Source organism: Rhipicephalus microplus, chromosome 3 (assembly GCF_043290135.1).
Source record: "Rhipicephalus microplus isolate Deutch F79 chromosome 3, USDA_Rmic, whole genome shotgun sequence".
NCBI lineage: Eukaryota > Metazoa > Arthropoda > Arachnida > Ixodida > Ixodidae > Rhipicephalus > Rhipicephalus microplus.
Genome location: NC_134702.1, coordinates 9940033 through 9954428, shown reverse-complemented (window position 1 = coordinate 9954428; position 14396 = coordinate 9940033). Strand labels below are relative to the sequence as shown.

The 14396-nt window shown below is 47.0% G+C and overlaps 1 protein-coding gene across 1 annotated transcript in view; it reads left to right on the top strand.

Annotated features, from left to right (window-relative positions):
- DAT (Sodium-dependent dopamine transporter) overlaps positions 1 to 13978 on the top strand; it is a 69507-nt gene extending 55529 nt beyond the window's left edge. The window contains exons 10-13 of the mRNA XM_075888856.1: positions 455 to 554; positions 5676 to 5776; positions 11152 to 11319; positions 11849 to 13978. Of these exons, the coding sequence (XP_075744971.1) occupies positions 455 to 554; positions 5676 to 5776; positions 11152 to 11319; positions 11849 to 11947 (468 nt within the window). The 3' untranslated portion in view covers positions 11948 to 13978. The remainder of the gene's footprint in view (positions 1 to 454; positions 555 to 5675; positions 5777 to 11151; positions 11320 to 11848) is intronic.
- Positions 13979 to 14396: the final 418 nt, after the last annotated feature.

Genomic DNA, 14396 nt, shown 5'->3' with positions numbered 1-14396 from the left:
GCATAAGCCGGCGGACAATGGAGAGAAGTGATGGTGGTTAGAAGACGAGAAAAGACACCTAATTTCTGCAACCCGGTCGGGAGCACGGCGCAGTGCCTAAGGAGAGAAGTCCAGTCGTTGTGTGTATCACTTCTCTCTCTTTCTCCCTCTCTCATGTCTGCCGTCTTCTTGGCAGATTTAGGCTTGAGCCTGTAGCTACCGCAGCCTTGACAGGACTATGGTGGCGCTTAGGGAGTCATCTGTGAAAAGGTTTGTGTAGTTGGTGATGTTTGCCCAGAGATGAAAAGGATATTGATAAATAAGTTAGTTTCTTAATAAAGTAGTTAGCCTACAACGGCCGCTCAGCAGCCGTGTTATTGCATACGTTCATTATAGATTGCGTTGCTCAGAACAGTGTACAACAAGCCTGCCTGAACAAAAATTGATTGATTGATTGATTTTTCTTCTCTGTCAGGGCGGCGTGTACGTGGTGAACATGCTTGACCGCTACGCCGCCAGCTACTCCATCCTGATCGCAGTCTTCTTCGAGGCCGTGGCGGTCTCTTGGATCTATGGTGAGACGGCGACGATGGCTCGATCTTATCGGAGACATGTTACGCGAGCACGATGTCACAAACAGGGCCACTAGGAAACCTGTAGCAGGTGCGACCGTGCCATTTTGTTCACTGTGATGCTATACCTTTCCACAGGACGCTATTAATATAACGCGCAGACCGCCGGCGTCAGTTGCAATAATAATAGCTGGGGTTTAACGTCCCAAAACCACGACATGGTTATGAGAGACGCTGCAGTGGAGGGCTCCGGAAATTTCGTTCACCTGGAGTTCTTTAAGGTGCACCTAAAACTCAGTACACGGGCCTCAAACATTTTCACCTCCATCGGAAATGCAGCCGCCGCAGTCGGGATTTGATCTCGCAACCTTCGGGTTAGCAGTCGACTGCCAGAACAACTACACCACCGCGGTGGGGCTGCCAGTGTCAGTTCCGTCTGTGGGTGCGGGGTTTCATATAAGCACTGTTAGGCTGCCGTTTGTCTCGTGAAAGACAATAGAAAAAAAATTGGAGTACCCTTAAGCTTCGCTTTTAAAGGTTGAATGCGATAGCGATATTCTGTCCCTAGTGCGTATTTGAACATTGAGTGTATGAAATATTTTCTAACTATGCACCAGCTGCGTCGCCTAAAGGGTGCAGTAACGTGTGTGCCTTCTGTAGTGGATTACTGGCTTCAAGCCATGAAGTAATTATGATAATACCATGGTCTGACGTCCGATGGCAGTATAAGGCTGTACCACGCATTATTACGGCAATGCTTCATGTTGTATTGTGAAGCATGTATACAGGACACGTGTGATTGTAAAAGCATGAAAGTTACTTTTACTGCATTCAAAAGCAGAGGAAGTCATTTTCACTGTATTCACAAGCAGAGGCGTGGCTCTGTGGTAGAACACCCGATTGCCACGGTAACCACCCGGCTTCGATCCGCACTCAAACCCAGAATTTTTCATCACTTAAGTTATTTCCATCTTTCTCGGTCACGCATAAGATGTAGATTTTTCGCTCACAACCAATGATGCTGTCGCGTTGAAAAAGCCATGCCTTCTTGCCGCCATGGACTTTCTTTGCTAGTCGGTACACGTGTACTCTTACTCAGCAGTTGACTATGCGACCTGTGGCTGCTCCTATAATACACGAAGATGTCGTAAATATTTTGCATCGCTACGCAATTATAAGCTATTGTTGATAATCGGTATCAACTATCATTGCCAATGTTCTCTTTCAGAACCCTTCTGCCACCTTGTGAGATTCTGCAAGGCTCATTCGCAAAATATTTTGTATCCACGCACTTCAAGTTGTTTGCTAATTTGCGCTCGCGCTGCCAATACATAGCTTCCTGGTTAGCTCAACTGGTACAGCGACCACCCCGTAAAGGCGTTGGTTCGTGGTTCGATCCCCTGTTACAGGGCGAATATCTCTTCATCTCGGAGGCTTTCCTTTCTGAGAAATCCATATATAGATTTCTTGGTGACTTGTTGCTCCCGATGTGAATTGTCAATCCAGTTTTTTTTAACTCTTCGACGATGTCTTCTGCAGCTACTCCTTGACACTGCCTCACGATTTCTCCAGTGGGTCCAGCCGAGCGTTATTTTCGCGCCTTTCATTATCGAACAATGCTTATTCCCTCACTTCCACTCTCCGTGTATCTTTTCTTTTCCCGAACTACGCTCTTGAGAGCGCACTTTGGTTGCATAGATAACGAACATAAGTGGCCTGGAGAAGCAGGTGTCTCTCCCAGGTTTCGACGAATATTGCTTTTGGCACTGATACTGTAATGATAAAAAAGAAATAAGCATTTCATTACTAATGTGAAAAGGCAGAAAAGGGTGCCTGAAGAGCTGATAAAAGTGTTACGGTGGAAATTGAACGCCTTTGAAGTGTCTCTTGAGGTTAAAGGGCCCCTCACCATCCCGCGTTCAAAAGCGAAAAAAAGCGGTTTCTTTCTCGCCTTCGCTACCCTTCCTACAAGTGATCCTCCTCCTCCTCTACACTTATTTCGGCACGTGTACAATGTCATCACTGAGCGTTGAGCCTATCGAAATTTCGCGCTTATCGGATACAGGCCGTTATCTCCGCTTGCGCGGTCGAAATAATAAAAAAAAAATGAAGTGAATGCAGTTGATCACGCATGATAATCATGCGAGACAGAGAAGAACGGATGGGCAACTGCATGGCAAAGCAGTGCAGGAGATAATCCACGTCTTATATTTCGCGTATATGAAACAACCGAGAGAATGTGTACTATAGACGTCAAGGGAATCGCTGTTCTTGCGTCACCAAGTCTGCATGAAAGACGAAAAACGGCAGGTGTGAATGATTGATTGATTGATTTGTGGGGTTTAACGTCCCAAAACCACCATGTGATTATGAGAGACGCCGTAGTGGAGGGCTCCGGAAATTTTGACCACCTGGGGTTCTTTAACGTGCACCCAAATCTGAGCACACGGGCCTACGACATTTCCGCCTCCATCGGAAATGCAGCCGCCGCAGCCGGGATTTGAACGCGCGACCTGCGGGTCAGCAGCCGAGTACCTTAGCCACTAGACCACCGCGGCGGGGCGGCAGGTGTGAATGAAGCTGTAGATTTATTTTGTATTTTCAGAGGCTGGTAAGCTTGTGCTAAGACTTGGGTTCACGTTAAAGAACCCCAGGTGGTCGAAATTTCCGAAGCCTTCCATTGCGGCGTCTCTCATAATCATATGGTGCTTTTGAGACGTTAAACACCACATATCAATCGGAGGTTGGTAAGCAGTCGTTTAAATGCCGATAGTGGCTGCTGAAAATGACTATAGCGAGACAAGTGTGTCATCACAAAAAAAAAAAAAGATACCTCTAGCAACAAAATGATGACCGGTGAAGGAGGTCGCGCACAACACGGGTGCTAATTGTGTGTCTTTTCATGTGTAGCTGCATGCGATCTCGGCCATTTAAGAACAATGCAATACCAACTAGCCCACCTGTCCATCCTGTTATGACTTTCGGTCGGTCAAAGTGAAACACTGCTCATGCTTGACACAGGGCATTTTTTATCGATGCAATTATTCTTGCTAATTGCATACCTAATAATTGCGATTCAAGCGGTTATGATGTATTTCGATTTTCATGGCGACAAACCTATGCACGAACCACTGCGGCGCTCCATTGGCGATGGTGCTCTAATCCCTCCAACCCGAAGTTCGTGGGATATAATCACGGCAGCCGAATTTTCCTGGAGGTAAAATGCCAGAGGTCCGTGTACTTAGACCTAGGGGCACGTTAAAAAATCTCAGCATTCATGTGGTCGATATTTTCGCCGCATCCCTCGCCAACTATATTCCCATCGGGGTTTCGGGACAGAAAACGCCAGCACTTTTGCGTATGTTATATTACCATGTGCACATGCTTTTCCTGCAGTTTTTGTCGCTGATTATAAAATCTATGATGTCACTCACTCACTCAACTACGTAACTACGTAACTAATAAGTAAGTAAACATGGTCGTTGAATATGTGCGTGATAAAGCACGCGAATTGTTAGCATGTGTATGACAAGCTGCGAACATTAAAAAAAACGTCTACTATTATTCACAACAAAGTTATTTTGCCTTCTGTCTGGTTCTTCACTACGTCGTGTTTATAGCGCTGTTTTCGTGCTTTGTACACATAACAGGACGTCTCAGAACACAGTTGCGCACCACGAAGCCGCCAAGGAACCAGCACAGTGAAGTCTATCTCGCGCCCCGTTCAAACAAATCCCGTTTTTTTAGAAACCATGGTTTCCTCTCGCGTATTCTTAAGCTGTTGCTGCAACAAATTACTTCTTCGACAATAACGTGGGACTTTGCGAACCATGAAGTGTCATCTAATTCCAAAAGTTCCATGCGTCCGTCCGTCCGTTTGTTCGTGCATCCATCCGCCCGTGCGTCCGTCCCTGCGTCCGTCCCTGCGTTTATGCATGCGTCAGTCCGTCAGTGAGGCTGTGCGTCCGTTTATGTGTCCGTCCGTGCGTCAAACAGACAGACAAACAGACGACGAACGGACGCAGCCAGTGGACGATTCACGGTTTGCCGATAAAAAGTATGATACGCGCAAGGCGGTGGCGGCTCGCGCTCGAGGACGTAACCCCGATGTGCGAGTGCACGAGCAAATAGAAATGACGTCTCATGAAGACGTTGACGATTGCGTGTTCTTCGGCCGCGCCGTACGCTAGGGGGTGCGGAGTCGTAAAATAAAAGCCGTTCTGGCGCGCGCGTTCAGAAGGTCGGCGGATGGACAAGGCTGCAGAGCGGCGTGCGCGCAGGGCGGCGGCGGCTCGCGCTCGAAGACAAAACCCCGATGTGCGAGCGCGCGAGGCAGAAGCGTGCCGTGAAGCTGCGCAGAGGTGCCGACAAGATTCCGGCTTACGAGAACGGGAGGCCGCGGCGTGCGGACCCAGCTTCGCTCCAGTCTCCATCATTCACGCATTTTTTTAAAAAAACACTTTTGGATCATCTTTTACAAGCACACATGCATGGCACCCACTACGTCGTAAATCGTGAGAATTTTTGTGTTGTGCAGGAGCGTCCACAACGTCATTATTCGTCATTCTTCGGAAAAGCGTGGTGGGTATCCGCTACCCACTTGGAAGGCATTATATGCACTTTCGTGATGCTGTGACTGGCGACGATAAATAATTAGGCCTGACGTTCTTTAATGGGTTGGAGCATTCAACGACCTACCCTTTACACAATTCGCATTGTGTGACGCCTGGTCGTTACTTTACTGTTCTAAAACACATAATTACACATGTTGACGTGATTACTTACCCGAGATGAAGCCTTCACAAAGTCAACTTGCAAGGGAGTTTTAAGCATCGGCGTAGCTTTTAGGGTACTAGGCTCCCGCACAAATGACCCGGGTTCGATTCCCATTTTACGCGACAATTTAATAGATTTAGTTTTCTTTATTATTTTGTGCGATGTTGATTACGGACGCCGGCGCCGCGGACAACTACGGTGCCAGAATCGACCCTTGTTGTGTTCTCATAACAGCTTTCACTGTGGAAGGGCTTTATATTCCCTTGAAAAGCAGAGTGCTGAGACACTGTTGTGGTAGACTAGCGCGAAATGTATACGTCTACACGCTCATCCGCGTCCTCTCCTCAGGCATCCGAAGGTTCTCGGACGACATCAAGGAGATGCTGGGCTTCCCCGTCGGCTCGTGGTGGAAATTCTGCTGGGCCGTCGTGGCGCCTTTCTTCATACTGGTGAGTCAATAGTGTCCACAAACACATTCTGTCAAGTGCCCGAGAGAAGACATTGCAACAGAAGGCGACAGAAGCTATGTTGAAATTCCTACGCGACACGGACTTGAACAAGCGCCCGTAACAGCAATGTCACCGTGACACCGCGAAAGACAAGACTGGACTATGACTGAGTGTGCGCGCGTGTGCTGCCGAATGCGCTGTGTTTATCTCTCTTCCCTCTCTGCTCTCTATCTTTCATCTCCCCCATCCCTATCCCATGAGCAGGGTAGCAAACCGGCTGCCCATAGGCTGGTTAACCTCCCTGCCGTTCTATTCCTCCCGTTTTCCTTCCTTCCTTCCTTCCTTCCTTCCTTCCTTCCTTCCTTCCTTCCTTCCTTCCTTCCTTCCTTCCTTCCTTCCTTCCTTCCTTCCTTCCTTCCTTCCTTCCTTCCTTCCTTCCTTCCTTCCTTTGTGAGTCAAAAGGAAGACACCGACTGGGCTGTACCCAATGTTTTCTCGCCTTACTTCGCGTTCTATAGTACGAAGCATTATTACGATCAACTGGCTGATGACGGAGCTAGGTAGTTTAATCCGTGCACATGGACGTCGACGTTAAATGTATCGCTGAGGAGGAGATCCACAAATTTCTTTGAATAACATAAATTCCTCCACAGCGGAGCAGCGTTTACTGTGCTGGACTGCTGACGCGAAGGTCACATGTCGCTGGAGGTGAAGAGGCAAGCTCGTGTACTGTGGGAATTTAGTGCACGTTAAAGAACCATGGTCGAAATTTCCGGAGCTCCCCTCCACGGCATCGCTCATAATCATATTGTAGTCATAGGACGCAAAACCCCAGATGCTAGAATCATTTAAATAACATATATACGTTGCAGGGCAAGCTTCTAAAAACAGGCAAGAAAAAAAAACAAAGCACGGTCTCCTTGAGATAACTGGCGACAGTCATCCCGATAGTACGCTTCCGTGACGGCGTCAGCGTGGTGTACATCTGGCGCAGTCGCGGTCATTTCACGGAACTTTGTTGAGAGCCGTCTTATCTTCGTTATCTTTATGTAATGCTAGACCCTGCAAAAAATGTCGGCTCTGTCATGTCGTAGAACAAAAGTGCACTCTGTGTGTTTCGCTTTCTCATCTTTGCGATATATTGAGTATTGTCCCGCTATCGCTGTCATGCCGAGACGTCCGGAATAGAGCACCTGACTTACTATGATGTTGACGGACGTGTGCACCTGTCCAGTATTGAGATATCGCGGAAGCTTACTTCTGGGAAATTATTATACAGCGCTTGTAGGCATTACTTGTAATTGCATCACTTTGCCAATACGTGGTGACATTAGAGGACATCACGGCATGTAGCCAGCAGTAGCAGATATAAGCCGTTATTCAGCCACGAATACTCACCACTACTGCATTATCGCTTGTTTATCCGCAATTGCTTCATAAATGTACGCTAAATAGAGAGAGAGAGAGAGAGAGAGAGAGAGAGAGAGAGAGAGAGAGAGAGAGAGAGAGAGAGAGAGAGAGAGAGAGAGAAAAGAAAACGTATATAACAGCTCCGCTACTGTGAAGCCCGCAGAACGGCATCGCACGGGCATCCAGCGACTTCCATTCATCGAGTTCCCACTTCTCTCTTTACCAGAGCGTCAATGGTGCCAATGTTTGAGATAAGCATGCAGGGTTTGCTGGGCACTAGTAGAGAGAGAGAGAAACGAGAAAAATAGGAAGGCAGGGAGGTTAACCAGATGCTAGTATCCGGTATGCTACCCTAAACTGGGGTTGGGGAATAGGGAATTGAAAGAGAAAGGGAGAGTTAAAAATAAATTAGAGAAAAACACCGACACACACGCACACACAAAATCAGTCCACTCAGAGGCGTTCCGACAGGCAAGTAGTTCGCAAGAAGCCCAGCAGCGCTTGCACGGCTTTCTTCTGTGACAATGAGTCATGACGATGACGCAGTATACTTTCTTCTGACAGCGGCTGGTCATCTAACCTGTTTGGTATATTAGAAAGCTGTTGTCTTTCCAGGTTGTATTTCGCGCAGTCACACAGGATATGTCGAATGGTTTCTTCATCTCCGCAGTGTGCACAGTCGGCGGTGTCGGCCATACCTATGCGGAACGCGTACGCACGGGTAAACGCGACTCCCAACCATAGTCTGCACAGAGCAGTAGCGCCGCCTCGTCGAATTTTTGTTGGAAGCTGTATGCTTAACGTTGGATCAAGGGCACTAGTAGAATCTTGCTAAACAGATTCACGTAATTCGTGTTCGACATGTGCGCAACTTTTTACTGCGATATTTATAGCGCGAGAACAAAACGACCACACAGAGACAAGAAAGACACGAAAGACACGAGCGCTATGTCTTTCGTGTCCTTCTTGTCTCTGTGTCGTCGTTTTGTTCTCACGCTATAACTATCGTCATGCCATACCATCTAGCCCAAGCTGCCACACTTCTTTTTACTGGGCTTTATCGGCAACCTGCTTGTTACGGTAATTTAAATACGCGTCATCTGCAGCGACTTCCATCAGGTTGTTTCTCTCATAGAGTTTCCTAATATACACTAGAGGGCACTCTGGCGCTAGTCTCTATGGGAGCTGCAACGAACGGCGCTTCAGCGAGCATGGGAATGATAGTACACACATTTGGCTAGTTTTCGTACTTCTGGCCTGCTTCTGGTTCCGTGTGTGTTCGTGTGGCTTGGAGCTGTTTTCTCACGAAACAAAAAAATCAGCAAATGTTCAGCGGCTGTGTTTCATCACATTAATTTTTTAAAGCTTACCTTTTCAAATCAGGTCACGAAGTTCAAAAGGGTTCGTTCTTTTCTTTAAAACGAAACCGAAACACAGCAATAAACGAAGCCGCAAGTACGATTCGCCGCCCGCAAGTCCGAAGACTAGGCAAATGTGTGTGCTACCCATCATTTCTATGGTCGCTGAACGATCGCAGCGCCAGAGTCCCCTCTATTTAATTTTAGGAAACTCTATGGTTTCCCTCAATGGATGTATACTCACTTAGCGACTCTATCGCCGACACCGAGGTGGCGCTAAGAAAAGGCATTGGCTCGCTCGGCGATGGCGCGGCACCCTCTCTCGCGCTCCTCTGGAGTCAGCCCTATGTTATTGAAGCATTTCAGCGATTTTTAGTTAACAAATGCTACTGATTTTCAACAATTCCTGTTAGACCTTGTTCGTTCAACCTAACCAGTTTTCGAACAGTGCGTGCTAACCCTGTTATGGCCTCATTTTGATTCTTCAATTTGAGTGTGATCACGCCAAACGAGATGTATGGATGGACGACTATAGTTGTTTCAAGTGCTGCGCTCTTAAAACGAGTTTTCTCGCATTAGAAAGTTACTCTTCTACGACAACAGGAACACGTTATGAAACTACATAAACTCACGAACGCATAGCGCAGTGGGGTCGCGCGGGGGACCCTGGGACATATGCGCCAGAATCCCTTGATAATGTAACCACCACCACCGCCACTCTTGCTGTCGGAAAGCTGTTGGTATAAGCGAGAAAACGCGAAAAAAAAAAATGCGTTGGGCGACGCTACCTCGATGTTCTCGCGCCCAAACGTCGTGACGTCATAGATTTTCACGGCCATTTCTAGGCCCTGCGTTGTTCTTAATGGGTAAAAATCAAGTACATTATCCACTGAAGGAACCGGAGAATTAACATACAAAGTTTCGGGAAATTTTATTCATTCAGAGTGTCCTAAAAAACAAAAAATATGCTTTGAAATTTGGGTACACGGGTGCGGATTTCGGTACGGAATCTAAAAAGGAAACGTTAACCTTGACTTTTTGCGCCATTAGTGAGCTTCACTTTGGTGTCACCTCAAAGTGGCATAGAAGAAAGAACTTGGCGCCTTTGCGACAGAATTTTCTTCTTTTCTTCACTCAGAGAACGAAGCATAAAATATGAAGTAAACGGCGCAAAGCATGTCAAGCAGCACAACACCAGATGTGCAAGCACAATAGAATCCTTCAGAACATGAGTCGCAGTGATTCGAGCTCAGATCGATGGTGACTAAGTTCGCATGTTACGCGTACAAAGCCAAATAATAATTTAATCGCTTACCATACACGCAGCAAAACGCAGAAGACAAATAATTACACATAACGTGAAGCACAAGCTTTCCACCTTGAATGTTTCCAAATGCGACATCTATTTCCCTAGTTTATCTTTTGGGCTAATTCAAAGTTTGAGCCATAATTAGCCGACAATAATTGATGCTAACGAGTGTTGGCAGAATGTTAGTAAACTGTGTGAGCCAGGCTCTGATAGTGTGCGATAGACCCGAGTACCCGTCGCTGTCAACAGCTCTTTCGTAACCAATGTAAGAGGGGGTCACAACGATATATGCTCACGCATATGATGTAGTTACAGAGTCGTTTCGTCTACTGCCCTTTTCTTTCCTTTTGCAACGGCTCTATACATTCCATAGAGTTGCGGGTAGTGGTAAGTCTGCTGTTAATTAATCTTTTTTAAAAAATCCCCGCGTATCCACGAGGTGAATGATGATGAGTGGGCGATGCTCCGGAGGTAATCTGGTAAACCGTGAATCCTCCGTACATTTTGCCCAATCGACCATCATGTAAAGACGCGACAAACGCAGGGTGGTTCAGTATTTACGCAAACAGCTATTTTCTTCGTCGCCGTATATGGTAGCGAGAGCTTCCCGCGCCGACTCTGCAGGATCTGCTTGCCGGTGGGCCCTCGCCGCCTCTCTTCTCGAGCTTCTCAAGCTCTCATCTTCGGGTCGGCAAGACGCTGGCCTCTCTCTTCGCTTCTCGAGCCCTGGTCGGCTTGGCGGCGAGCTGCAGCTGCTTTGCGAGCCCTCCACTCCGCCGCTTTGTCTTCATTCATATTGCCCAAAGTAGCACGAAAAAAAAAATCACAAGTCTGTCCGTGCGTCCGTACGTCCATACGTGTGTCTGTTTGTCTGTTCCTCTGTCAATCTGTTTGTCTAATACTGCCGGTTACGCCTGACGCACGACAAGTTTGGACTAAGAGGATGGACTAAGAGGATTGGATTGGATTGGATAAACTTTTATTTGGTCCTCCAAAGCACAGATCACTGTGTTGCGGGCAGCTCCCACGTGGGGACTGAGGAGCTTCACCTCTAAAACACGGGGAAGCAGCAAGAAGACAACACGGGCACTTTCTATAGTGCTCGGTATTCACAACTGAATGTGGTGTTATTGCGTAGTCGGCAAGGGGATCCGCAAATAAGGGCCTGTGTTGGATCTCTCTGACTACGTAAAACAATAGGGTGTCGTATCCTGCAGGGCAAAAGTGTGCTTGCGTTTCAAAGGTCTACTTTACCGCGTTTCTCGTTGTCTATATACGAGTGGAGGCGTGTCGTGCAGGTGATCATCGCCAGCGGCCTGGTGAACTACGAGCGGCTGTCGTACAACGAGTACAAGTACCCGTGGAGTGCCGACGCGGTGGGAATCTGCGTGGCTGCCTCGTCGGTGCTCTGCATACCGGCCTTCGCCATCTGGAACCTGATCCGGACGCCCGGAACACTGGCACAGGTGCGTCGTGCATCTTGGAAGAATGGTCGCTTTCACATAGTGCCGTTGCAAAACGCAGCTTGTCACGAAAAAAAAAAAGGTTTGGTTAATACTACATTTGCTGGGTAACGCTTGCATGCATTTTGGCTTTCTCCTTTCTTCTACGATCAATTAGTCGAAAAAATCTGCCCTCAGCCTATATATCAAGTGCTTCTTCGGGTTTTTATTCAGACTTTGTGCGCACAAACCATGTGCATGTTGTCATGTTGTAACCGGATTAAAAAATATATATCTGCGCCGAAGGGGTCCATGTGATTTTCTCACGTTACTTTTAAACGCGAGACATCTGCAATGAATCCTCAGTATTGGATAACGGTTGAATGGTTTATTTGTATACTCGCCTAAGAGATGACTCATAGCAAGTTAATTTTGAACGCTGCTGGTATCGCTCTCATTATTCACGTGCTCTTTCTCTTTCTCTAAGACAAGAAATTTAAAAAAAAAAGCAATGAAGTGTCTGACTTTAATCTCTCTTTCTCGCGTGTCACAGCGGCTTCGGCGGTTAACCACGCCGTGGCGGGACCAGGAATGCGACTTCAAGAAAGACGCCGGTGCCTTGACTTCCAGTCCACCTCCGGTCAGCGTCTAAGGTGGCTCCTGCACAGCGGCTGCGTCGAAAGCAACAACTTATTCTGGTCACCTCTGCTTGCTCAGGGAAAGCGTGCCATATGCCTGGTGCGGGTGTCGTGGCGGCTCCCGTGCTTGCTTTTATGCATGCAATACCTCGCATATACTCAAACATGTCCAGCGGGCTACGGTGACGTCGGTTCGTATGCGGCATACAGAGTTATCTATGTGTTCCTGCATTATAGAACTTGCCATTTAACTCGAAAGAAACATTGCATTTATGTCACTGTTCCATCATCGTGGGACGCAGCTGAGAGGCGAGACAAGGATGTTGTTAATGTTCAGCCACGTTTGCTTACATGTCGGATGGCAGCATGCAGTTGACGTGGAAGCGCTGAGCCAACTTCCTTGAAAGTATTTTTTTTTGTGTGTGTGTTCGTGATCGATCGAATTGAAGTACACCGTCGCAAGCTAGAAAGAAATACTTGAAACGTCACAAATAATCAGCATGGTCAGTGTTACTGTTAATATCTATTCCTTATTAGGGACATGTGTGTTCGAGATTATTGAGACTTGATTATTGCATTACGGGAAATGAATGAAGCCACAGTGTGCCCCTAGTCACGAAAAAAAAGCAAGAAGGTTAATGTATACTACACATGCTGTCTCGCTGTGCCTGATCGTGTATAGTGACTTATTAATGCCCCTGTACTTATCCAATTGTAAGCGTGGGTGCACAAGTACCGTGCTATCTAACTAGTTTACGATGTCCTCATTGCGTTGGTAAGGGCCAGCAGCTGGCAAAGAGACTAATGCGCATTTGGAATAGCACCGGTCGCTCTCTTTAAATTGCGGAGCTGTTCTAAAGCTGTGTAGGCTGATGAGACAGACGAGTGCATCGCCATGTCAAGCTCTGGTTCCCAGATACACCCACAGATGGCGTAACTGCCTAAGAAGTGTTGCACGAAGGCTATTTCAGGTGTCGTTGGCCGTAGAGGCGGCAACCTGTGCGAGGACGCGCTGGGTGCGAGGAGAAGAAGCGCGGTAGAGACGAGCCTGTCAGCTCTGTTATGTGCGCCGTGCCTTTCCTAAAGAAGGGCAGGACTTCCTGTATGCCCGTCGTCGGGAATAAAAGCGGGGGGTGGACTCGAGAGCGCTTCGCCGTTTCGACACATTTCATTGCGCGGAGGTCGTCTTACTTTTTTCTTTCATGGGTGTCACACTTCGCGAAATCGGCATTGTAGTCCGCTGCTAATGTCCGTGTGCATGCATAGTGGCCATTTTAGTAAAATGTATAGCAAAATATAATCTTGTTGCGCTAACTACCTAACCTCCAATATAGATGTATACGTAGTTATAGCTGTCTCGCTTTTGCGTTTACGGGTAACACCGTCACCCGCGTGCAATCTCGAATGCATACCTGCATAACGGGGACGTCGACGACACGCCATTTTTTGACGACGTTAAGCGTAATTGAATGAATGTAAATTCGTGTGTTCGTTAAAACTTGGAATCGTAGTTGCGTGCATGGAAGGTGTTGTCTTTGGAAACGCGTTAAGACCACTCGGTTCTCTTGACGGCAGAGCGAACGCAAGCATGCAAGACAGTGCTTCGTGAGTGCAATATGTTGAGTACAAATTTCCTTTTGTCACGGGTAAATGGTGCATGTGTGGCAGTACTGCATGGCGGCTTGTGTATTTAATAACGAAGATTAGGACCTTATGCTGGACTCCGCGAGGTGCATCACAGGCGCTGACGTCTTGCTGCTGTCCGCGAGGTTGTAAGTGGGTTACCAGGCGTTAATCCTTGGGGTCATAGGAGTAAAAAAAAAAAAAAGCATTCGTGTATTTAGCCTTCCGGACAATTATTATCGGACCCTCCTGCAGCACGCATGATACATTTGTTCATTCGGACGTTTATTTCGCGACCTGATTTCTCCACCATTCAAATGTCCATGCACGAAATAAATTATTATAAACTATAGTTTCTCAGAATAGTTTCTGAGAAACTATTCAACCACCTATCATGACTGGAACGTTTCCCTGAAACGCCAGAGGGCTATCGCAATATATATATATATATATATATATATATATATATATATATATATATATATATATATATATATATATATATAGAGAGAGAGAGAGAGAGAGAGAGAGAGAGACAACGACCGCTATAGAAAAGCACGTTGCTGGTTGCAGGAAACCGTTGAATAGGCTACGTATGGCTACTTGATATTTTAGTACCGTGAAGGTCGTGAGTTCGACCCTAGCCATGGCGGTCGCAATTTGACGGAGAGAAATGCTGTAGGCCCGTGTACTGGCAATCTCAATGCTCGTTAAAGATGCGACGTCTATATTCCCCCGATGACAGTCTGCACGTTCAACAAAATTTTGCAAATTTTCGGTCACATCTTGTTCTATTAGTAAACCAGAAAAAGCAGTTAATGGCTAGTGTCAATCGCTAGA